The sequence below is a fragment of the Xenopus tropicalis genome, chromosome 4 (assembly GCF_000004195.4).
Source record: "Xenopus tropicalis strain Nigerian chromosome 4, UCB_Xtro_10.0, whole genome shotgun sequence".
NCBI classification, from domain to species: Eukaryota; Metazoa; Chordata; class Amphibia; order Anura; family Pipidae; genus Xenopus; species Xenopus tropicalis.
The window spans coordinates 101504732-101531631 of record NC_030680.2 but is presented as its reverse complement, the minus strand read 5'-3'; the positions used below and the strand labels follow the sequence as shown (position 1 = coordinate 101531631).

The 26900-nt window shown below is 39.3% G+C and overlaps 1 protein-coding gene across 1 annotated transcript; it reads left to right on the top strand.

The window, feature by feature from the left end:
- The first annotated feature begins 380 nt into the window (after window positions 1-380).
- On the top strand, window positions 381-26900 carry palmd (palmdelphin). The gene is made up of 8 exons (XM_002936969.5): window positions 381-628; window positions 11370-11450; window positions 13806-13936; window positions 20426-20540; window positions 22220-22244; window positions 22337-22450; window positions 23326-24360; window positions 24678-26900. Exons 1-8 carry the CDS (start codon window positions 584-586, stop codon window positions 24719-24721), a joined length of 1590 nt encoding a protein of 529 aa, XP_002937015.3. The 5' UTR covers window positions 381-583; the 3' UTR covers window positions 24722-26900.

The following is a 26900-nucleotide window of genomic DNA, read 5'->3' as shown; positions in this document are numbered from 1 at the left end:
GAAAATGGGGTGGCAACAAAAATAACGATTATTACAGATTCCTTTAATTTTCCTGCACTCAGCAATTTTCCTCTTTTTCAGCAAGAAGACTAATAGATATTTACCAGAGGTACCTAGCACTATAATAGGGGTTCTTTGATTTCTATTTACTCCTTTAATTTTTTTTCCAACATGAAAATATTTATTTTGCAACTCCTCTTATGTTTCCATGAAACAAGCAGTGTTGTGCTAATAAAAGTGAGCATAGTTCATTGAGGGTTTCCGGCTGTTGCTATGAGGGACTGCACTGGGTAATGTGATACCTGTGTACTTAACAGCACGGTGCTGGCAGCCTGCTAACATATAGAAGCTTGTGAGATGCCAGCATTCTGAGTTTCTGCCTCTAGAGCACACCCTCATTACTGTACATGTGCCTGCCTGGGCTGATCCATTAGAGTTGCTTCAGCCCATTAAGAAACTCTCCACTCCTCTCTACGTTAGTTTGGGATCTGTCCCAGAACCTGCAGCAACATTCCTGCCCTCCTCTGTACAGCATTTTCCCATCTCTAGTTTAACCCTGAATGCTTTGCTCTAACCCTGTAAGATGGAAGAAGCTGAGCTGCTGAAGGAGAGACTCCAGGCTATAACTGTAAGTGTTGCTGTGTTTTTCTTCTCATTGGATTATTCATTTCAGATATTTGAAGGCTACAGGCGAATATATTTTTATTGTGTGGATGGTGTTACTTGCTTTAGAAAGAGATCAAGGAGTTTGTAGGCGGTGCTGACATGTGGGAATAAAGAGCTCATAGGAGCTGAGCACATGCAGTAGAGTCCAGCACATTGCTGTCAGTCTATAGAGAGGTGATTAGGCTTCCCAAGCACCGGGCTTAATCCAGGAATACACCAGCTGACATGTAGTTCTGAGTGAGCCACACATTAGATAATATAGATAAGGTCCCCTGTGTCAGTTTGAAGGGCACAGGGTCATTCTCTGCTCGGGTGCCAAAGTGCAGAGATTCAGTTCACCTATGCAAGCAAAGTGTTGTTTACAGAAAAAACAAATGTAAAAAGAAAATAGTACTTTCTGGTCCCTAGTCTAAGTATGTTATTCTTTTACTCTTATGAGATGTTTTATAAGCAACATAATTGTGTTTTGGAAGTACAAAAGCATTTAACATTTGAATTTGTTGGATTTAGTAGAGTCAGTTATGTTATACTATTATATGTTATAGTGTTATGTACTATAATATGCACATATAGAGTATTATGTTTACTCTAAAGTGCAGTACATCATGCAAAGGTAGAGAATAATAAGATACTGGAGATGCTGGGAGTTGTATTTCCGCAGCAGCTTAAGTGCCTAAGTCTGCCTTCAGTTATGGATGTGACATTTATTATGTTATTCTACCTTGCAGCACTGTGTGTGGTTGTTATTAGTGTGTCTTAGTGACATAACAGGCCTGTGATTGGGGCTGCTTTGTTTTCTATCAAATAATTTAACATTGTGCCCATGCTACTGGGCAAATAACAGCAGGGCACACATTCTTATGTGTAGGATGTGGCAGGACAGGACTCACATTGTAGCAGCAACCACTCTGCACTTGCTGGGTCCTGCTAAATCCTGCTGCAAAACTATTAGCGGCTTTGTCACCAAGACACAGATTTAGGGATCCAAAACACACAATATGGGCTTGGGGGCATGAAGCGCTAGATTTATTTTTCTTTGAAATAACCAGGGTTCCATCTATATATATATATATGTAAAATGTATTTAAAGAACTTAATCACTTAAGCTATGTGTTGTTCACAACAGGCTTGGATTATATCCCTTTGGCAAGTTTCATTTGCAGACTTGACTTGCTTGTCAGAAGGCTGTAATCTCCTTGGCAGACAGGTAGTGACATAACCAGGTTAAATAGGTTTTCCCAGTTTGGCTGTTCATCTTACTTGGGTACTGTTTTTCATTTTGCTTGTTTTTTTGTTTTTTTTTTTAAAAAAACAGTGTTATCTAGAATTAAACAAAGATTGATTTTTGGGACAGCCATTTTAAAAGTTCCAATGGTTTCTATGCAGCAGAATTTTTTGCTGGTATTCAGATGCCACCAACGGAGAAAATTTTTCCCTGGCATAATGAGTAAAAAAAGGAAATGCAGGAGACAAGGTGATCAGTGCTACATGCCTTTTCCCACATATTTATATTTTAACAGTTCAAAAACTTGTTTTAACAGTTGCTGCCATCCTGGAAAAACAGTGAAATGCCCCTGCCCGCCTGTAACATTTTTATGTTACTGAATGAGCAGAGAGATGGAGATATGACAGCAGACCTCCACTCAATATATAATGGCTTGAGCGAATCTTAGCCGAGCTATGTCTGTCACTGTTCCATGTCCCACAGTTCTCCAAGTCTGTAGAATTATCAGCAGTGACAGGCAGGTGTTTTGACTGCTACTGTTCTTTACCGGAGGGCAGCATTGGTGTATGCAGTTGGCCTGGTTATGCCGTGCATGAAAGCCTGTCCACCGCTGATATCACTTGTTTGCTCTTTCTAGTGGTACAGTGCAACACTTTTGGAGATCTTAGAGTTTCCACTCATTATGCCCACTCATTTGGCAAGGGTGCCAAAGGAGCAAATCTTTCCCCACCCAAGGTGGGCAATATCAGGCTGATACAATCATTTGGCCCTAGGTCAAAATTATCAGATCACAACAACAGGGATACAAGCCATTAGGGCAAGGACCACATCAACAAGCTGATGCGGTCCTCAATCTAAAGGGAAAATAAAATCTGCCCTGGCAAAATATCAGCCTGGTAGGCCTGTCAGAGGGCCCCATACACAGGCAGAAAAGCTGTTGAATCAGTCTAAAGGGACTGAATTGGCAGCTTAAATCTGCCAGTGTATGGCCACCTTTTGATCCTTCACAAATAAAAATAATGAAGCCATGGTAGTAAATGGATACAACATGATAAACTGACTATTTATACCAGCCATGGCATATACAAACAGTCAGCATAATGATTACCCACTTTTGTATGAATATGATCAAAGCGATGATATTCACATCTGGGAAATGGCTTTACCTTTACATTAAAGGGGCAGTATTCCACCCTTTTCCAACATGAATTCAGTGTTGAACATACATTTTGCCTATTTTATCAATGCTTTTTTCATTCCTTGCATTAAACCTAGCATAATATGAACTGGACCTAAATTGAAACTAAGGTCAAATTCAACTTCCTGGCTTGTAAGAGCACAATCAAAACAAATCAGCAGTTCACTGAGAAGCCACTGTAAAAAAAGCTTACAGTCTGACATACTGCAGCTGGGGAAAGGGAGGGTTGTATTTGTACAGAAGCTTCTCAAGGGACTGCTGGTTTATTTTTTTGTGCTCGAGTCAGGAAGTAAAATGCAACTTTCCTTTCAATTTGAGATTTTGCTCGGTTAAGTGCAATGAATAATGATTTCTAAACTAATGCCTGTTGGTCTAGTAAAACTAGACTAGGAAAACTGCCTACAGGATCTATCTAGTATAAATAAATTTAATTTTAAAGCAACTGGACTTGTTAAGTAATCATTGAAGACGTTTCACTACTCATCCGAGCAGCTTCTTCAGTTCAACTGACTGGTATGGATTAGTGGAAGAGTATATATGCTGAGGACTTCCCATACCAGTCAGTTGAACTGAAGAAGCTGCTCGGATGAGTAGTGAAACGTCTTCAATGATTACTTAACAAGTCCAGTTGCTTTAAATTTATTTATACTAGATATACCATGACCTGGATGAATGAAAATCTTCATAGACATATTGCCTACAGGATCGTGTACAGAAGATGGTTGTCAAAAGTATATTCTCTACTTGGAATAGGGGTATTAGTGGGGTCCCTTGGGGTTCTGCTTTTTTTCTTAACTTAATGACTATTACTATAAGGAATGTAGCAATGTTTGCAGATGACACAGAACTCTGCAGCCCAATTAATTTTATCCAGGATGCGGCATTCTTGCAGCAGGATCTTGACAAACTGGCAATCTGGGTGGCTAAGTGGCAGATGAGTCACTGTCGATAAATGTAAGATAATGCACCTGCGATGTAAAGACACCTATACCCTTAATGAAACTGCACATAGATTCATGGAATGAGGGAATCATTCTTCCACTTTATACAGCACTGGTAAGGCCCCATGCAGCTTTGGTCACCAGTGCCCATAACGGATATTATTAAATTATATGGTGTCCAAAAAGGGCAACTAAGCTGATAAAGGGTATGGAAGGTCTCAGCTAAGAAAGACTGGCCAAGTCGGGGTTGTTTATGCTGGAGAAGAGGCGCTTAAGGGGTGATATGACTACTATGTATCAATATATATATATATATATATATATACTGTATATATATGGGATCATATAATAATCTATCTAATGCTTTATTTACCAGTAGGTCTCAGCAGACACAAGAGCATCTATTCAGATTAGAAGAAAGGAGGTTCTGTCAAAATGTTCGGAAAGGATTTTTTACTGTGAGAGCTGTGAAGCTGTGGAATTCTCTCCCTGAACCAGTTGTACTGGCTGATACATTATATAGTTTCAAGAAGTAGTTGGATGGTTGTTTAGCAAGGGTTATTGAAAATAGCTCTTAGTACAAGATCCAGGGACTGGTCTGATTGGCATCTTGGAGTCAGGAAGGATTTTTTCCCCCTCTGAGGCAAATTAAAGAGGCTTCCTCTGGATCAACTAGCAGTTAGGCAAGTTTCATATAGATCAGGGATCCCCAGCCTTTCACTTGTGAGCCACACTCAGATTTCATAGTCCAATGTGGACTGCCGGCCTGCAGGAAGCTCTGCTTGGAGTAAAACTGTGTCTCTGCACTTCCAAAACTTTCCTTCAAACCAGATGTTTAAAAACAAGCACCTATTTTGATGCCACTTGGGGCAACATGAAAGGGGGTGGCGAGTAACATGTTGCAGACCCAAGAGTTTCAGAAAAATTTAATATGCAAAAGCACTATAAGGGGAACATTTAGATGAGGCCTCCTGCCAAGAATCCTTGAGGGCAAGTTGACTCCTATCCCCCTGCTCTAGTCTGAATTGGTTATATTGAAAGTGGCCTTTGCACTTACATGTTCTCTTTTTAAATTACAGAAAAGAAACAGCATTCAAGTGTTCATTATTCTGTCACTGCATGTAAAAAGCATTACTTTACTTGCCTCCTAGAGATAATCACGCACCCACTGTAGGAGGTTAATAATAGTTTTTCTAAGAACATGCTGTCCTTCATTATATAAAGAGTATGATTATTAAAAGGACAGAAATACCGAAATGCATGTTCCCTATTCCATGTTTTGCTCAATGTGTGTGAATAATGTGTGTGTGAGAATGTTTCCATAGCTGTAGAGATAGGAAGACATTTGATACCGTGTAAAATCCTTATCTGTAGGTTGGTTCACCATGTATTGACATGGCTAGTAACAGGCTGCTGACAAGGAAGTGGGGAGAGCTGAGGAGAACCCTTTCCCCAGGCTGAAATAAGAAAAATGTGTATGTTAAATAGTGATTTTCAACCTGTGGCTCCAAAGCCATTGCTGTAGTTGCAATTCCCAGCATTCCAGGGTCAGACTGCACTGCCAGGCCTGGGAAAAAACCCAGTGACCCCCTTCACTTGTGAGCCGGGGACCCAGGCCTGCTCCTCGCTCTGATGAGAAAGCTAAAGGTATGTGACACGTCGGGGCTGGAGGTAGGTTTGACAAGGGAAGGAGTTAGCGACTGGGGTGGTGGTGCCCTGAGATGTCAGCTCTGGTGGGCTCCAGACACCAACAAGTCTGACACTGCAGCATTTTATCGGATGTGCTTAATCAATAGGTGGAGAGATACAGGTTAAATATTATGTTAACACAGCAGCTTCTTCATATGTGTATCAATGTACTTATACAGCAATGCTATTGTTTAAAGGTGATCTACAACTGATAAAACTGCTGTTTGCAGAGAAGATAAGAGAAAGTAATTCTTATTAACTTTCCCATATAGATTATATAGACATTTCCACTGTTTCAATAATAAGATAATAAGAACCAGAGAAAGGGGTTGCTAAATACTGCTTACAAGTATTAATTTTTTTTTCATTATTCTAAAAACTTTTTATTTTTTGGTGGCCATACCCTTCAAGCCTTTCAGATATTAAACTGACATCATGTGATTATTGTACAAAAATCAAAGAACTGGAGAGCTGACAGTTTCTGTGTCAATTGAGTATCATTTAAAGCTGAGGCCCCATCAGGTTAATTCACTATGCAGGTGCCCAATTAGAATCCTCCCTGCATAGGGTGCTCATGTCCCTTTACTATTATGTCACTGTGCTGGTTTATATTTACATCATTTGTGATTGGTCAAGTTGTACAGTCATTGGTTACAGAGGCTCAGATGTGCAGGTCACTGGCATGAAATACTATTCCGACTTCACATTTCTGATTTGATTAAATAAAATGTTGAGTGCCACATCCACCAGAGGTTTGTGTGCCAACTAATGATCTTATTAAGGGCTCTGGCACACGGGGAGATTAGTTGCCCGCGGCAAAACTCCCTGTTCGTGGGCAACTAATCTCCCCGAGTTGCCTTCCCCCTGCCATCCCACCGGCGAACATGTAAGTCGCCGGCGGGATGGCAGACGCGGCGGGGCGATTTCGGGAAATCGCCAAAAAAGACTCGCGATTTGCCTGGTTTTAGAAGTTTTTGAAACTACAAATAAACTAATTTCTACTAGATCCACAAATGCCTAGTTATTTATTAAAAGATGCCAACAATAAAACATCCATTATTTGGATGCCAACAATAAAAATGCACATTTTCATTGGCCCAAGGCTAGTGGGTCCAAAATAATGTTAAACATCTCATAACTAAATGATACAAGCACTGTTTGTGAAAGAGATAGATTACACATTCACCACACTTCAGAGAACTAGGTTGGCCAATCAAGAAAAATCTGTTTAGCTGTCAGCTGATCTGTGATAAGTAAAGAGAATCATTCTCCCTCTTGTACTTTGTAGATCGAAAACCTGAATTTGCATAAAACCTTTCAGTAGTAGCTTACTCGCACAGGAAAAGAGCTATCAGGTGAGATTTGATTCCTTGATCTTTATTGCAGGATTGATATCAAAAATGATAATCCAAAGGATATTTTTTGGGGGGTAAAAACAGAAGAACCTCACATCATAGGCTAAACAAAATGTAATGCAGCCCACCTTAAGCTGGAATGCAAAGGTCCCTCTTCTACGAGGGTCATATGGGTGACTAGTCATCGTGACATCAGTAAGCTGTCAGTTTAGCAGGTAAACATGTTGCACTAAAGGAATGCAACACAAGATGGCTCTGTACTGTCAAAAGTTGTGATCAAGGTTGGACTGGGCCGGTGGGCCCTCATGGGCCCCCTTCAACCCAGGCCTGGCCCTCTGCCTGTGCCACCCCATCAGAGATTTGGAGTAAGGAGGCAGCAAGTTAACACTGTAAGCTAACAATAGAAATGATTACATGTAAAAAACTATGCATGCCCAGAGGGCCACCACAGTGCCCCTACTAGGCTTTGGTCAAATGCCCATATTATAGGGTTCATTGATCATTTCTTACACATGTCAATGCAATCATTGGCTGAGCTGATTTACAGGCATGTCAAATCTGGAATCTTTTACAATACAAGCAGACTGTGCCTGCACATGGGCAGATGTTGGTGCAGTTATATGGCCATGTGTGCCGCTTTAGAGTATTTACTTCCCTGGAGAGCAGAATATGCATTTTGTGAATCCAGGAATAGCAATTGTAGAGCATGGAAAGCATTTGTACCAGATGGAAAGAATTAGATTCCCAGCACCTGTAAAATAATCCCATCCATTTTCCATCAACCATTCACACAACGTATTTCCAGTCCTTTCTCACACTAACAACCATATGATTCATATGCTGGAATTAGCTGGTTATCCCAAGGACATCACACCCACCAGTCCTGCTGTTTTCTGTTGCTGCCTCACGTAATATGTTTCCTCGCAGGCTTATAGGATGTTTCCAATGGGTTTTTAGTTGTGTGTTAGAGATTCTGTAATTTGGGATAGGAATTTTCTATGTCTGTGCTGACTAACTGGCATGGTCACATAGAAACTAACATGTCTGCCTTGTAGTGCTGTAAACCTAAAATCAATTTTGGTCCGGGCAAGGACATTTTATGGTCTACATTGGTTCTTCCAGGTTTAAAAGATCTGTTCATTTTAAATTACACTCCAGTTTTACTGGGCCTAAACGTGAAGGTCCCTTAGAAATAAAGATATATAATGCCTGAGTTATGAAGCCAAGGTAACTTGCTAAAGGAAAAAATGTCCACAAAGCACCTTAGTGATTGCACTTTGCCTCACATATTGTACAAAGAGCCACCTACACACATGGTGTTAGCTTTTATTGTTGTTTATGGTGTTGTTATCTCTATAACAACCCCATAAACAACAATAAAAGCTAACATATTATATAGTTGCTGCTTTTTGTTTTTATATCTTTTCTGTTCTTCTATTCATCTCTATCTCTACCATACTTAGTAGCTTTCTTCTAAACATAACACGCTACATAGCATAGGGTTAGGATGGGTGACTTGTATTTCACGTGGTCTGTTATTCCTGAATGCATCCTCATCTCTTAAACATAATTTGATTTTCCTTATATACTGTGGTTGATACCCCCTCTACCATACTAGTACATTGACAATGCTTCAAATCCAGCATTTTACTATTAGTTCTAAAATAAATTAGCATTTTAACTCCCTCCCCAGCAGCACCCTCTGATACTAAAAGTTAAAAGTACAATTTTCTGGGAAGAGAAATTGGGCAGTTTGCCGTTCCCCTGCTCATCTAGGCCTTTCTTTAAATCCAGGCAGTGAGCTAAGGATAACCTAACAAAATGTAAAAGTACATTATACATCATATGTATGTTAGTAAAATAATATCTAATTTCTAGGCCATGTAGGTATGCAGTGAATTATCCCCAATGCCTTCCATGCAGCTGCTGCCTTGAAAGCAGATAAGGCGTTAGGTTAAGCATATAGAAATGGTCTGTGCCTTCAGACAGCTGCTGTCTGGGAAGTATACAGTATGCCTCTCTCTACCACAGTTGCCGTATCCTGATGGAATTCATGTAGTAGGTGTAAATATGTTGCCTTCCAGTTTATGATCTGTTTACTACTCCTACAAATACTTAACTCACTGGGAATCCATGACATTCCTTTTCCTAAATAAAATCTAAAACATGAATATGCTTCATTGTTTGTCCATCTCTCTCACTCACAGCTGCTGGTGTACCCCCACCCCTAGAGACTTGAAAGCCTTATTTACTCTTAACCAAATCTGTTACCTGCTTGTAGATCACAGGCAAATGCACCCCTCAATCCCATTACAGCTTCAGTTTAATAGCGCAATATCTGTTTTTTACTCAATAGCCCACTTCTACTGCTACTGGAAGCAGACTAAAGGTAATACACAGGCAGATTTCAGCTGCCGATTCGGGTCCTTCAGACTGCCCGTGTATGGGCACCCCTGGCAGGCCTACCTGACTGATATTTGGCCTAAAATTGGTCAGATCTTAATCAGGCAGGTTTGATTTTCCCATCTGATTGAGGACCACATCAGCTCATAGATATGGTTCTCGGTCCGATGGCCCATATACACACCGTTTGGCTCTAGGCCAAACAATTGAATTAGTCCAATATCGTCCACCGTAGGTGGGCATATTGCTAGACGATCCGCTCATTTGGCTACCTCGCAAAATGAGCGGATCACACCGTGAATGGCCACCTTTAAAATAGGTAGGGTTTTCTCTGGTCACTTTGTTTTTGGTGTGTGGGAAGAAACCATACTGGCAGGTTAACTAAAACTGACCGTATTGTTTGTAAGTAAGTGTGACAGGGACTTTAGACTATAAGCTCCCCTGATGTGACTGACGACATATCTCTTTGCAGCAATATTAACAAATGATACACCTTTTAGGGTGTAAAAAAAACTGTGACCACCATACTTGTATTTCATTTACTAAAGGAGACACCTTTGCAATTTTCTTGAGACTAAGCTAAGATGGGCCTGCAGCTTGTTTGGGGGGTGGGCTGGCAAACATGATCGCTTTGTTTACTGTAGCTGAGGAATGGAGGTTGTACCAACCTATGTATTTTCTGCATTACGTAATTATGGCTGTATTTTCTATATAGGAGCCCAAGGGCACATGCCTAGGGAAAGACTTTCCTGCACAGGCACCAGAAGGGGGTGGGGGTGAGTGCCTAGGGCAGCACTTTGGCACGCATGCAATCATGCTCCATACTTCATTTTGTTGGTGTGCTTGCCTCATATCTTTCACTAAAGTAATGCTATTAATGAAATTCAATGAATGCCTGTTACACAGCCCAGAGAAATATACTTGATTATTAACTGTAACGAAGCAAGTTAAGCATGTAAAGCATTATGTAAGAATCCAAGGACTTTTTGATTAAATAAATCAGAAAAAAATCTAGGTTATTTATAATAGAACTGTAACTACAAAGGAAATCAAATCAGAACTGAGCGAGGGCACAATATAGCTGTGCATATGCGCATACTTGAAATGTGGTTGCCATGGTTTTATGTCCTGTTCTCATGTAGCAGGGTACGGAACAACATTCTCCACTTACATCATATTGCTTTATAGATGAGGCACTGGAAAACTGACTTGTTGGCCTTGGCAATGCTCAGAACAGCTGTTACCAGTATTAACTTGACTACCAGTTGCTTAATATCCAGTGTTAAAGATTCCTTCATCTTTAGTCAATGCGTTGTGGACAATATAATGCACCAATTTCCTGCTCCTTTGGGCTTCATTTCTGCTGTGCTGAAGATAGTGACTTCCACCTTAATGATCAATGTTGAAATATATATATGTTATATTGCTCACCCAGAAAAGAAGTGCAGATGGCACCACACCTTTGGCGTTGAAAGGCTGCAATTGTTTTACTGTTTGGGCAACATGACATAAAACCTGGTCTTTGGAATGGGGCCACTTGGTACTGGGAACCCATATACTCTTAAGCCATAAATCTATGGAAAGTGCTCCAGGGAAATTCATAATTGCATTTGACAATTGTAAATATTTAATTTGTTTCTTAATCATAGACTCCTGTATATGACTGATACCGCCTCATCTGCTAATTACTCCTGCTTTTGCTGACTACTTCACTTTCCAGCAACCAATGACTTAATAGATATGTAGTGGTTAAGACTATGAGCGTATTCCTGATAATTTTATGTTTAATGTTACATACACAAAAAAACAGATTTGTTTTGCAGTCTTACAGGAACACAATGACAGAATGTATGCCCAAGTGACTCAGCGCCTCACCATTTGCTTTTTTGCAGGATAAAAGAAAAGTACAAGAAGATATTGCACAAAGGAGGATAAAAATTGAGGAAGAGAAATTGAAACTACATCATTTAAAGGTAATTGAGCACTTGCCAGTGACTAAGGCATAAAGCCTGGGCTACACAATTTGTTCCAAATTATCCCAATTTATTGTAGGTTGAGCAACTTGATTAGTGTGCACTGGAGGGGTGGTGCTCCTTGTGTAATTTGTTCAGAACAGGGGTGTAGCCTAATATTTCCAGTTTTTCCATTTCTAAATGTCTCATATTGGCTACATTTTGTACAGCAGCAAGAGTGGTCTGATGTACAATAGTATACACCCTATGATCCAGATTTAAGCAGGACAGTCCCAGTATACAGACACTGGCAGTCTGTAGATTCTGGCAACTGCCAGAAGGGCTACTGTAAGATGTCATAAACAGTTACTATTTATTGGCCCTGTGGGGCTTGTTTGAGCTTCTGTGTACCTTCTGTGTACCTGAGATACCAGGGCTTATTTTGAATCCTAGTCCAGAACTGATCCAGGGGGTCCCAAAGAACTGCTTCATGGCCTCCATCAGGATTACTACATACTGTAGGTGCTTATTTATGGAATTAAATGAATGCGGGTTGAGACACTGGATTTATTTGAGTTGAAGATCACTGTTGAGCTAATTCCACGTCCTTCATATGAATATAACCAATGATTGGACCTATAGTTTCTATAGTTAGTATCCTTATAGTAACATAGTAAGTTAGGCTGAAAGAACACACACGTCCATCAAGTTCAAACTTTTATGCCTATATATAACCTGCCTAATTGATCCAGAGGAAGGCAAAAAAAACCGAATCTGAAGCCTCTCTAATTTGCCGCAGAGGGGAAAAAATTCCTTCCTGACTCCATGATGGCAATCGGACCAGTCCCTGGATCAACTTGTAAAATGAACATATTAACTAACTTTTATAACCCTGTATTTCCACACATGCTAAAAAGCCATCCAACCCATTTCTTGAAGCTATATAATGTATCAGCCAGTACAACTGATTCAGGGAGGGAATTCCAAAACTTCACAGCTCTCACAGTAGAAAATACTGGAAGGACCTACTGGTAAATACAGCATTAGAGAGATTATTATATGATCACCCCCCCCCCCCATAAGGGCCTCTTCTTCAGTGTAAAGAACCCCAATTTGGCCAGTTTTTCTACATAACTAAGACTTTCAATACCCTTTACTGCTTAGTTGCCCTTCTCTGGACCCTCTCTAACTCAATAATATCCGATTTGTGCACTGGAGACCAATACTGCATGGCATATTCTAGATGGGCTTTACCAGTGCTCTGTAAAGAGGAGGAATAAACCCCCTCCTTCCACATATCTATGCCCCTTTTAATACAGCATATCCATATCCATGCAGTATTGGCAGTGACTTGGTTCATCTTGGCACAGCCTGTTGCTTTTGTTTGGCTTTGAATGAAGGTTAAATTACACAATCAGCATGAAGGATCTTTGGAAATCGCTGGGTGTAACTATCATGATTTCCTTCATTTTGTGGAATCAGGTATGTTTGTGTAAGAAAATACATTTACAGTTATATCTGGATATCTTAAAGTTCAGATAGTGTCTGAAGTCCAACTGAGTAAGCTTATGTTAACAATGTGGTCTATCTTTTCTCTTTAGAGTAAGAACCTGTGGAGCGATTCAGTCGCCCACGATAGATCTCTTGCTATCGCAGGCGTCAAACCACACTGAAAAGGCTTTCCACCGGCAACAATAAGGAGTCTTCGGTGGGAAGCCCTTTTCATCGATTCAGTAATCCGAAGTCTTCGCAAAAAACAGTGATGCAAAGGGCTTTCCACCGCAACTATTACTGTTGCTACAAAAATCCAAAAATAGGAAAAAAAAGCTCCAGCAGATTAACTGCAAAACATTTATTATGGGTAGTGGTAACACGACATGTTTCGGGTTAATACCCTTTATCACTTGATAAAGGGTATTAACCCGAAACATGTCGTGTTACCACTACCCATAATAAATGTTTTGCAGTTAATCTGCTGGAGCTTTTTTTTTCCTATTTTTGGATTTTTGCAGTTGTATTTGGTTGCAGCACAGAGCAACAACTAGGAGCTAAAGCATTTTTCGTAAGTACTTTATACAAAGTTCACCAATAATTTTTCATTTTTATTACTGTTGCTAGTGGAAAATATTTTCAGGGCGATTTGTTGCCCGCAATAGCAAAACTCTATCAAGGGTGACTGAACCGCTCCTTGGGTTCTAAGTTACAGAGACAAAGAAACAAAACAGAAATCTACAAGTATAGTTGTGCTCATGGGCCACAATAAAACTCCATAATAGATAAAGTACATACATATTGAAATGGATTTCCTTACCATCAGTAGTTTTACTTCTTCGTGTAATGCTTCTTTAATTATTAATACACCTTTCTATCCTTTAGAAAAAGGCTCTTCGGGAAAAATGGCTGTTGGATGGATTAAGTACCCAATCACCAGAGGAACAAGAAGACATGGTACGACAGAATCGTGAAGATCAGGAACAAATTAAACACCTAGAGTGCAGCATTGACAGGTAATATCCTCTTCAAGGATAATCAGAGACTGCCATATCATCACTGAATTCTAGCAAACCTCCCATTGTACTAATAAACAGGCTTATAACTAAGATAGCATTAGTGCTTATAGGGAAGCCCAGTGACAAATATACACTAAGGGGGTCATTGATCAATGTTTGGATCTAACATTTTTAAATGATTCAGATTTTTTGTTTTTGATTCTAATAAGAAAAAAGTACAAAGTTTGAATCATGCTTTCCTGTACTTGAATGTTTCATATGTATTAAATAAATGATAAATAAGCCCTAAACAATAAAACAACAATCTCACCGTAACTAGGCTGGGAAAATCACTCACAGAGCCAAATGTGAACCTTTTTTAGTTCTATAACAGTGACTCATATGCTTCTGTGTATTAAAGCATTAATTACCACATTATTTGATATACATATAAAACATTTACTTAGCTCTGTTTTGTTTGTGGGCATGTTCTGTTGCTAGAAAAATAATACACCTTAGATGGTAGGAAGACTTGTCCAGGCCTGCAGGAAAGAGACAGATTTTTATTTCTCAGTGAGGAGTGAGCAGCCTTATACTGAGGTGCCTCCATTGAGCCACAGCTCTGTATATGAATATATAGCAGTTGGTCTTGTTGGGGGGGGGGGGGTAATCCTATTTGAATCCTGCTACTAACCCACTGATCATTGCTGCTAGTTATAAATATTCAAATATACATTAGTACAAGTATAGGATTTCTTATCCAGAATGCTTGAGCCCTGGGGTTTTTCAGATAAATGGTCCTTTCATAAATTAGATTTCAATGCCTTATATCTACTAAAAAATAATTAAACATTAATTAAGCCCAATAGGATTGTTTTTCCTCCAATAAAGATTAATTATATTGTAGTTATTATTACAGAGAAAAGGGAAATAATAACAGCAAACCCAGGGTGGCACTCTGCTTCAGCTCTTACCTTGGGTTTAATTTAAAGATAATCAAAGATAAAGAAAAGGGATAAACAGGTAATTTAAGAGAGAATGGATTTGGTCTTTCTTAAGACTTTCTAGCTCAGAAAATCATCTAAAATTTTCCATGCTTTGTAGAGTTTCATATGAAATGCTATGAAACATCTTTTCACATGTTCCATTTTATTCACTATGTCAATAACATCTTTAATGTTGGTAAGGATTTGTTTCAAAGGTTGGGCCAGTAGTAATTTACTTGCTAGTAATATGTACAGTACATTAAGAAAATCTGAGAATAGGTATTTATATTCTTTTAGTTTGGTAATAGGTATTTTATATTTTTGTCACATTTGTTTAATAATGAACTTGATCATTTACTTAATATTGCCACTGTACAAACAATTGCTTTATATCAATGCTATGGAAGTTGCACCTTAACCTGAGGACTGCAGGTTGTCTGCCAGGCTTCATATAAAATGTCTGCACCTGAAGAAGCGAGGTGGGAGAAACATTGCTTGCACAGTACAATTTCCAATGAGATATTTTGATAGTTGGGATGTATCGCGTACTCTCTGAACTATAAATTCAGCCCCTGCCCCCCCCCTTGACCCACTTCAATGTGAAAATACACCGCAGCATTGGCTTAGCAACCCCACACTCACGGCACGGAGCCCTGAGACACCCCTGGATATAATTCCCCATTGAAATGTTGGTGTGCTTGTCTCTATTCTATTGCTTGTAATTAAGTGCCCAGTGACATTTCCAAAATGCAATTGACAGCTGTCCGCCACTATTTTTGCACCAGTGACTGGCAAAAGTCACCCTTATTATGTGTTTTCCATGCAGATAATCTGCCTGCTAGAGAATTAAAGTAATCTCTTTTGCTTACTGCACCAAGAGGAATTTGGAATTTCTGTTGTGGGATTTGTTCATTTATTATTCTACTAAAGCTGAGTGAATGTGGGATTTATTACACTAAAGTTGAGTGAAGAAAAAGTCTGTTTGTTTTTAGAAACAATAACAATATCTGTATAACTGTAAGATAAAGTTCAATTATTTTCCATTTGGTTGGCTATGCCCTTTATTATTACATTTCATACAGCCTCATTTTTCCACTGACTGAGCAATGCACCAACCCCTGTCAGTCAGAGCCAATCCATTTGGGCTTTATTATACCAGCTACAAAGGGCAAAGCAGTTAATCACATGGTACATGTACAGTTTAGATGTCTTCATTGGTTCCTAAGATAAACCCATGTTAACCATGGCATTGGAGTTATTATTATTAGTTGTGGCTTATTCCTTTTCCATTAGTATTTTCCCTTACTATTCTGAGAATCTGAGATTAGACAAAATGTTTGAATTGTTAATGCCCACTTAAATCAGGGACTAATGATTCATACATTGTTTGGGGTATAGTTTTCCTTTAACTGTTAAAATTACATATGTGTATCTCCTTGTAACAGTTTCTCTCAAACAGATACAATGCTTTTAAAGAAAAAATAAACCACCGAACCATGCAGGTCTCTATAAGAAATATATTGCATAAAACAGCTCATATCTAAAACCCTGCTTCATTTGAATAAACCTTTTTTTATTAAAATATACTATATTAGCAGTATGTGCTATTGGGTACTCCTAAATAAAAATGTTTAGAATTAAAGGCCGCCTACTGGGATCATATGATTTACGTTGCACACAAACAAGCCAAGGCACACATACATGCTCGGCTACATCGGCCAATTTATGGACAGAGTTCTGCCTTTTGCTCCCACACTTCTTCCTGTTACAGTTGGCTCAAGGGAAAGGATGTAAAAGGACAATATTCACTGATATATACAGTATATATTCAAGTTTGGCAAGATTCTTTAATAGGTCACTTAATATGATATAAACTATCTGTTGGTTAAGTATTCATTCTGGGGGTATAGTTTTCATTAAACCTACACAAAGTGGGGTTTTTGAGGACTAGATCTGAATACACATACCTGGAGTAGGAAGCACATATTTTTGTTTTCCTTACACAGTTTGTTCCCTTACATTAAGGACAGATCCTTTGTTGACTTTGAGATGTTCTTTTTCCAGAGAGAACCGGTTAGTACTTTGTTATTTAAAACACGCCGGAACAGAAAAAGTGTGTGTTATGGTTATGGGCAAGGATAACTGACATCTTTTGTTATTAGTGATTATGGAAGATAATAATTTGTGCTGTATTTAATAAATGAATTAGCCAAAGGCAATCGACATTGTTGCCTCAACTGTTACAACATAATTGTGGTTGTCTCATGAAATGGATAGGAGGCTTTATGAAGAACATAGTCGTGCTATGTCTGGTCTTGTCAGCAGATTATAATCCTCCTTCCCACAAGCAAAATACTTTCACACAGCCTCATGAAAAGTTAGAATATATTGCTTTACAAAGCTTTCGGATTTCCTCTGTATCTCCTCTGTAGTTGGAACGTCTGGATCATCTGAATTATAGACACAGAATTTTGGAGTCAGTTGAATACCAATGACAGATGTGCATTATATTCTTCTCTTTGTTTCAGTAGTATTTTACACACCTCACAGTATCAGCTTGGTAAAAATGATAAAAAATTGACATCGCCAAGTGAGCGGATCTTAAGGTGTATGGGGACCTTTAGGGCGAAGACACGCAGAGCAACTAGTAGCAGCTACTTTTTCACGGCTACTAGACGCCAGAAAATACCCTGCCATAGACAATACTGAGAATTGCTAAAACACACATAGAGACAATTATCAGTAAATGATCAGCATTGTCTATTTTAGTAGCCATGACAAGCAGCTGCTACTAGTGGCACAGTGTGTCTTCACCTTTACAACTCGCCCAGCTAATTGAGCAGTGTTAGTTTAAATAGAGATAATGATTGTTCTCTGACCTTGACTGGATGTCAAAAATTTGCAGACTTGGTCCAAGGTGCACAATTCCCCATGCACGAAGAGCTGAGAGAGAAACAACTTGCCTGCTGTGCCTGCCCCTCGTTAGATACCTTCAGCTCAGACATGCCTTTCAGGCTCAATTTCAAACCCTTACCCCAACTTTGGTCTCTCTCGACCAGGGTTCCCAATCTTTTTTTTACCCATGAGCCGCATTTAAATGCAACACAAGCAAAAACAAAAAGTTCCTGGGGTTCCAATAAGTGCTGTGATTGACTATTTTGGACTGGCATCCTAAAGAAGGTTATTTATGCAACCACAACTTGCCAAGAAGCCAAAAATTTAAAAATAAGCACCAGTTTTGAGGCCACTGGGAGCAACATCCAAGGGGTTGTTAAGCAACATGTTGCTCACAAGCCACTGGTTGGGGATCGCTGCTCTAGACCTAGAGGAAACACTTCACCTACCCACCTCCAGGAAACTCCTGTCTAGTTTCTGCATCACCTGTACATTTCACCTCTCAAGCTTATTAGATTTGGTAGAGTGCAGGACGATTTCTCTCTAAGGTGTAAATCCCCTAGAGCAGTGCTGTCCAACTGGCGGCCCGCGGGCCGCATGCGGCCCGCGACCCCCCTCTGTGTGGCCCCCCACCTGTCTGGCTGCTTTGATGGCTTACTCTTGTGTAAGCTTTAAATTATGAATAAAAATGAGATTAACTGCCCCCCCTGCATGGTTCTCACCTCAGATTCAGGCTGTAATCAGGCTGTATTGTTTAAATATGTAATCCCCTGTGTTGTTCACACCTGTTAATCTCTGCATTGTTCACCCCCTGCAGTGTTCACACCTCAGGCTCAGGCTGTAATCACCCCCATTGTTCCCCTGTTCACACCTCAGGAGCAATAGAAACCCACAAATAATCCCTTCACACTACAAAAAGAACATATACTGAGGTGGTACTTCAATTAAAAAGTTTTTTAATATATAGTTATTGTGCAGACTGTAGGAGCAGTGCCAGCATTGTGTCACTTTAGGCTGCCTGTGTGTGCCATACACACAGGCATCATAGGGCAGGCAGAGTATGGCACACACAGGCAGGGTATGGCACACACAGGCCAAGTATGGCACAAACCAGCCAAGAATGGCAAACACAGTGAAAGTATGGCACACAGGCAGGGTAGGGAAGGCAGAGTATGACACACAGGCAGGGTAGGGCAGGCAGAGTATGGCACACACAGGCCAAGTATGGCACAAACCAGCCAAGAATGGCACACACAGTGAAAGTATGGCACACAGGCAGGGTAGGGAAGGCAGAGTATGGCACACACAGGCAGGGTAGGGCAGGCAGAGTATGGCACACACAGGCCAAGTATGGCACAAACCAGCCAAGAATGGCACACACAGTGAAAGTATGGCACACAGGCAGGGTAGGGAAGGCAGAGTATGGCACACACAGGCAGGGTAGGGCAGGCAGAGTATGGCAGGTTTTGCTGTACTACAACCATTAATTTGGGTATGGTCATATGATAACATGGGTGTGGTTTCAAGTGGGTGCGGTTTCAAAAAGGGGAGTGGTCAAAACTGGCTTCCATTATCGGCCCTCCACCACGTAGGTCGGAAAAATTCCGGCCCTCGGTACAACAGAAGTTGGACAGCACTGCCCTAGAGTGTTTTTTTTTCCACATCGGCTGAAATGATAGACACCCTGTCAGTGTTAGACTTGCCCACCAAAGTGGATCCAGCAGTATGCCTCCTGTGCATGGTGGACAACTTCCTCCTCACCAATTCTGGCGACAATTAGTAAACACTACACTACCTCGCATTAAATTAACATATGAAAATTGAAGTGCTCATGGAAGTATGTATTATTAATTAAATTAAATTGGGCGGTGCTGTGCTACTGAACAAAATTGCAGCAACAATCCAAATATATGATTGGCCATGGTCTGTAATGGAGAGATCAGTGCTTTACCTGTGCATAGAGGATGTCATAAATGTATTTTGCTGCGTAAAAGTAGGAATCTTGTCAGGTCAGCAATCATACAGACTGTTTGGTCCCAGGGCTGATAAGTGTATAACCTTGGAATTAGCACTGCTCACATACTGTATATTGTTGTAATTAACAGGTATAATACATTACAGAACTATTTCTGTTGTACTATTCTTTTTTATTGCAGGTATGTATTGATTATATTTCCATGACGAATAACCAGAGGAGAGGTGACATTCCAAAGATTTTCAGTCCCATAATAGTCTACACTTTCCTTAGCACAAATAACTAAAATGCAGTATATTATATGCAGTCAAACCATTTTAGATATTTACTCATACTGGATGATTATTTACTTATCTGGAAGTATGCTGGAAGATTTACATTTTTGGGAGTTGGTTGGAGTGATGGTCACTGCATCTGACTGTATTGCTGAATTAAAAATGTCAACGTATGAAACGTCCCCTTAAGGTGTGATAACTACGGGAAGCTTTGATTTCTTTGAAAGTGATCTGTCAAAATTGTTGTCATTTTGTACAGTTCTTGATTATTTAAAAAAAAAGTTGATTAATTTTAAAATGAAAGGTGCCTTCCAGCAGCACAAGTGCATGGGCCCCAGATGACATAGTAGTGGCATAATGAATTTTCTGTTTACAGACTTGAGCAAGAAGTTGATGTTCTGGAAAAAGAAGAAATTCAGATATCTACTAAGGAAGTGAGCCTGCTTCAGAGACTGAGGTCTGTTGAAAGAACTACAGAGGATATCATAAAGGTACCTTTGTTTATTGCAAATCTTCATCCCAGTGAGGGTCCTCAGCCCTTTGCTTTGCAGGACCATTTATAAGCTATACAAGTGCCAATCCAGCTAACTGGTGTACAGGAATTCTCAGTGAATAATACTGAATAGTGCTTTTGAGATATATCAGCAGTATTAAAGGGAAAAAAGAATTTTAGAAATACTTTGGGCCTGATTCACTAAAGGGCGATAAAACGTGCGCTATTTTTATTGTGCGTTAAAATTTTTACCGCGTCTTAATTTTGGCGATTTTTCACACGATTCACTATAAGCATACTCGCGCTTTTTTACTCGCGATATTGCATGCATTATTTAACTCGCGAAGACTATTTCAATGCGGTATTTGCTGGTACATGCGCTAAATTACGCCCGCGAATAGTCGCCGCATATGAATGGTAGCTTAGAAAGAGTGTATAAAAATTGTCGCCGCATATAAATGGTGTATATAAATATTAGCCACATATAAATGGTAGCATATAAATGGTATCATATAAATAGTAGATGCTTATAAATAGTAGCCACTAGTGATGAGCGAATGTGTTCTGGTTATCTTTAGTGAAAAATTAGCAAATCTTTCAAAAGATCCACGAAACGGCAAAAATGTTGTGCGGGCAAAAAAATTGTTGCTGTGACTATTATTTTTTGACGCTTGTATCAATTTTTGTATGTGCGGTGAATTTTTGCGTGGCGAATTTTTTCATGCATTTTGCCATTGGCGGATTGTTTTGCGAAACGCATGAAAAAATCCGCCGCGAAAAAATTCAACGCACGTCCAAAAATTTGCTGCGAATCCATGCCTGGCGAAGCATTTCATCACTTGTAGCCAAATATAAATAGTCGCGCAAATGAACGCATGCCATGTTAGCCATACACGCCAATACTTGCAGAAAATTACTGTATTAAAAATGAACATTTCCCTGCAAACTGGCGGCTGCGTCACTCTAGGGGAAACACATACTTGAATAAATAACACTGTAAGTCCATATTTTATTGCAAAAAATCATTTACTGTACTTTTGTATAATTTTTCGCCTGCCTGTAGTAGGTGTTAATTTTCGCATAGCTGAATGCGATATTTAGCGCGCAAAAGTTATAGTGAATCATGCGATCGTATTCTTTTCAGCGCAGAAATTAACGCATGCGGTAAAACTAGTGCGATAAATAACCCATACGAAAATGGCGATTTTTCGCACGCGCGCAAATTATTTTGCGTTTTTTAACGCAAAAAAGCGTGCGATAATTTTTATCGCCCTTTAGTGAATCAGGCCCTATGTGTCTATGTATATAGTGGGGCCCCCATAATACTGCAGCACCAAGCACTCTAGTCTGTTTATCTTGTACTATATAACAGATGTTAGCAGATGAATACCATTGTTTTTAGCCAAAGAGCCTCTCTAAAACTTACCTACAATAAAGAGCACCTCACCTTGCTCTAGATCTGTAGAAGACTGTAGCATGTAAAGCATATTTAAGTCTTTCAGATATAAGTGAATGGGATTTGGCTCAAGTTACTATTTTTAGAACTAAGTTACACCATCTCTGAATTGCTGGGATTTCAATCAGCAATTGGTTGCTAAGAGTAAGAGGGTTAGGAAAGTGACAGTAGAACTAAGAAGGCATTGCTTCCTTAAACATTTGCCATTTTTGTTTTACCAGGCAGTGAAAGCAGAAGTTCATGAAGGTTTGTGCAATTTAATATTTTATAATTGTAATTTTAATGAGAGTTAGGATTGTTTTATACATTATTATATTGACTTACTGTTCCTATTCCAGAACCGGTCCGTGATATCTATGCTGGGATACCTGACCTCCCAGCCTCTTATAAACCATCCTTTGTAAGGCGAATGGAAAGTGCAACACAAGAGGATGGTGAAGAGCCCAGAAAAGGTACAGTGCTATGGCTGGAGAACACAAGCTTGGCTCTAATCTTTAAAAAACAACCAACTCCACCCAGATGTGTACACCTCTGTTGTGTATTTGGGACTCCTAAAGACACCTATATATATATATATATATATATATATATATATATATATTATGATATAAACCAGGGACTCCCTACATGACTCTTAGAGCTGGCAAAAGTTAGACATAGTTTACAGCTGGGGCTTGTCACTGAGCATCCCTAATACAATTTGTGTGTACTATAGCTCATGATCCCATCTGAATTTCACTTCTTTTTGTCTTGAAAACACAATATTATAAAAAAAAAAAAAAAATAGCATAAAATTCACATGGACTATAAGCTGGATGGGGTGATAGGGTCCATAAGAATGTTTTAATAATCTTGAAATGCCATACCCAGGCCAGGTACCCTAACAATGCATACCCATTCTGCTTTATGGGATCTCAGCAATGTGACTGCATATAGTGCATATAAGCAGGTGAGCTTGTACTTTTGATCAGCTGTAGTCCCAAATATATAGTGATTTAGTGCCATTCCTTGCACCCCCTAAATTTTCCTGGGTGTAAAATCTTGTCATTTTCTATATAGCTTCAAGGCACCTGGGAGTAATGGCCCTTAAAGGTTGGACAACATTTTCCTTTACAGGACAAATAAACCCCTGGGGATATATACTATTTTATATTGTGAACTGAAAGGTCACAGTGCAAACATAGTTGAATCTGGAGGGGCATTAACATCAAAGTCATTAGCTCTATGATCAAGTTTTGTCCACAGTATAAAGTATACCCATGTCCAGCATGCAAATAAAAAGTGTGTATTAATATGTATAGCATCATTCTCTTTCTCTCCCTCATAGCATTGTTTGCCATGGAAATAAAGGTTGAAAAGGACATGAAGTCTGGAAAGAGCACAGTGTTATCCACTATACCAGTTCCCTCAAGTGAGTTTGAAGATGCCGGTGTGAAAGTATATGATGATGGCCGTAAGTCGGTATATGCGTTGAAATCTGAGGGAAAAGGAATACAGAATGGAGTTGACACACTTGCTCCAATTGAAGTAGAGGACCTCTTAAGGAAAGCAACAGAAAAACGTTCCGAGTCTCCTACAGAATATCATGAACCTGTGTTTTCTAATGAATACGGCTCTTCCACACATAAAGGCTATATTTCACCAAAAATGAATGGCCACACTTCACCTCATTCTGAAAACTGTGTTACGCAAAATGGCATTGTAACCATGGAGACACTATCATATCCTACAGTATCTAGAGAAGTCTCCCGGATTAAAGGACCATTCCCTGAGGAGCCAAACATGTCTCAGAACCAACCAAGTATGGAAACACAAGCAGAGCAACCAATGTCTGAGCACAATGAACACCCACTAACCCCACAGAACCACCATCAGGAGATCCCCAACAGCCTAGGAGGTCACAACACTGATTTTTCACCCCTAAGTATGGAGGATGATATGCACTACAACATTGTTCATGCCACTCCTTGCTATGCTGATGATTCTGAACCAGTTACTATGATTTTTATGGGATATAAACATGCAGATGACAGTGATGTCAAACCGATTTCAGATTATGAAGGGGTTATCCGTGCTGAACTAGTTGTAATAGATGATGATGATGAAGATGATAAAAGGGGAGAAGAAAAGACCAGGAATAATGTCTCTGCTTCTCCTGTGATCCAAAACCAAGTTATTACATCCACTAAAGCACAAGAGTCTATAAAGAAACCAGCAAGTCAAATCATAACTTTAAACAACCAGTTACCCTATAAGAACTCCATGTCCTTACAAGAACAAGATGCTAGCTTAGGCTTAAATAGCTTTCCCATTCCAACGAAACATATGGCAGATGATGGTACAGAAGATCCCTCACTCACAGGTAAGAAAAGGTTAAAGAGTCGCCACTGCTGTTCCCTAATGTAGCATCTAATATTTCGAAATACAATAAGTCTGCAGACATAAAGCAAAAAGAAAAGATCGTGATGGTGCTTTCAGCAGTAGCTAGTTGCCCTTACATCAGTGTTTTCATTATTGTGTTTTTAATCTTGGGGTGATTCAAATATCTAACTAGATGTAAATCTTTGATTTTGCTACCGGAAATAACTGAGGTATGTTGTATATGTGTTAGATAGAATTATTAGTCTGTTGAAAACCAGAATTCCTAGGTTTTATAATATTTTTTTCATTTCTTCACAGCACTAAGAATTCGTATGGCCAAGCTGGGAAAGAAAGTGATATGAGACAAGTGTTTGTATACAGAGTGTAGTTGGAAATGGCTGAAGATAGATCGTGAGGAACTGTTCCTAAGTCTTTACATGTACTTTTGTATATTCCTTTTTGTTTAGGTGACAGACATGCTATGCAAGTAAATGTGGCCTATGTACATGATACCATTACAAAACACAGTCAGCTCTGCCTCACTGTACACACAAAACCTTGAGTGCTACCTTGCAGTCTCCAGTACTTTAACTATAACTGCCTCCCTTCTCATAGTTCAACAACAACTATAAGGCCACAGCTCTGCTATCCAGATTCTAAATAGGCAAGGGAAACCTTTAGCCCAACAGATGCTACTGAATTCCAATGCTGCCCAGAGCAGACTAAGGATGTTCTAGAGAAAGATTTGCAGGGCCCAATGTGCCCCAAGAATATCAAGATCTTCAAGATGACTGTTAAGGTGTATCTTGGAGAGCAAATAGGTATTCTCCCTAAATATAACCTAAATATGACAGCAAATACTGTCTATAGAGATTGGCCTTAGTTAAACCTCTTCTTTACAATATTAGAGGAAACTGAAGATTCAAAGGCAAAGTTACTAGATTTCCAAAGTGAAATCCGGGCCTCTTTTTGGCCACTCCTCCATTGCAATACACTTACTCAACATTACAGCCACAAATTTTAATCTATAACTATATTTCCCTAGAAAACCTTCAAAATATTTTTTTATACATATTACCAGACCTAAAACCATAATGCAAGCAACATTTCCAAAGATTATTTCATGGTATCAATACACAGATATAAGTTGTGGTGGTGGTTTAATAGAAACATTTGGCTGGGGATGGCTCTGTTGCTGCGGGGACAGCTTTAAAAGGAGGGGACGCTTGCCAGGGTCAATTTCCCACAGGGATAGGAAATCTGAAACAGGGTCCGTCCCCTTGAAATACGGACTAATGGTTACCTTAACCAAAGGGAGCAATCTCTGTTGTATGTTAGCTTTCATTTCTGCACAAATACTGTAGGTGCAAATTTTACTGCCACTTTTATAACTGATGATGACTATTAATAATTTCCCAGTATGTTTTTGTTCATTTTAATGCATAATTTTATATTAGCCTTTACCCATATAACTGGCATTTTTTCTCTAAAATTAAATATTTAAATAGCTGTTATGTGTATAATTTTTCTGTTTGAAGCAAACGAAAACTAAGTAAGCAGTTATTGTCCTTTCAGCATTTGCTTCATACAGGTAACTATGTTAGATGTGCTCAGTGACTTTATCCTGTGCTACCTGTAAGTGGCGCTCTTCCCTTGCGTTGTTACTGCCACAGGGTTTTAAGGGACTCTGTACAGCTTTGTTCTAAATGAGCTCAATACATGTGGTTTACAATTATAATGTGCTCCTTCTATTAATTAATTATTGTATGAAGAATATAGTGCACAGTGCACACAGAGAATGTGTATTAATTTAGTTAACTGAAGGCATGCTTCTCTACTGAAATACACTTTTAAATCAGAAAATTAATAACTGGTGGCATAGCACATACTTTATGACAAATGCCTTAAGCTGTGCTTCTGTTTCTGCTCATGATGCAGGAACAATATACCGAAATAGTAGGGATCTATAGGACTCATAAGAGGGAAATTTAACTATAGAGATGTCTGCACTGAAAAATATTAAACACAAACTGGAAGGAAAACATTTGTAAATAAATGATGCCCGTTCTGGAGCCATCCAGCTTCAGCTAATCTACCCTTCCTACAATCTTCTAGCAGAGTTGCAGTTCAGCAGCTGGGAGGCTCACATACCATCATGTAGAATGCTATTTTACATTTATCTATAATGGCACTGCCATGTAATTGGGAAACAATCATATCTTCCTATAATATGCTGCTTAAAGTTGCACCAATGACTACGCAGAGAAAAGGAAAACCTTTTACTGTATAGGAGGCAATGTATATTACCTATCAGTATCCTTTTAGCAGAAACATTTATCCCTTTGTTTTGAAACTACCTTCATGGTGGGATTTAGTAAGAAAGCTCCATTCCCAGCATGCTTTGTGCTTATACCGGTAGCTCTCTGTGCCTTATGTTGTCTCATTGTGTTTCTTTCATGTCTTCTTGCTTTTCTTCTTTTATTTATTTGTTTTTGCCTGTAAAATGATTCACAGATAATAAATATAAAACACAAAATTTTA

What these genes read in the sequence shown, in the direction of transcription:
- palmd (XM_002936969.5), top strand. Translation starts at nt 584, where the DNA reads ATGGAAGAAGCTGAGCTGCTGAAGGAGAGACTCCAGGCTATAACT. An exon ending in TGAAACTACATCATTTAAAG is followed by an intron (nt 11,451 to 13,805) that starts GTAATTGAGCAC and finishes TCTATCCTTTAG; the next exon opens with AAAAAGGCTCTTCGGGAAAA. An exon ending in CTAGAGTGCAGCATTGACAG is followed by an intron (nt 13,937 to 20,425) that starts GTAATATCCTCT and finishes TTCTGTTTACAG; the next exon opens with ACTTGAGCAAGAAGTTGATG.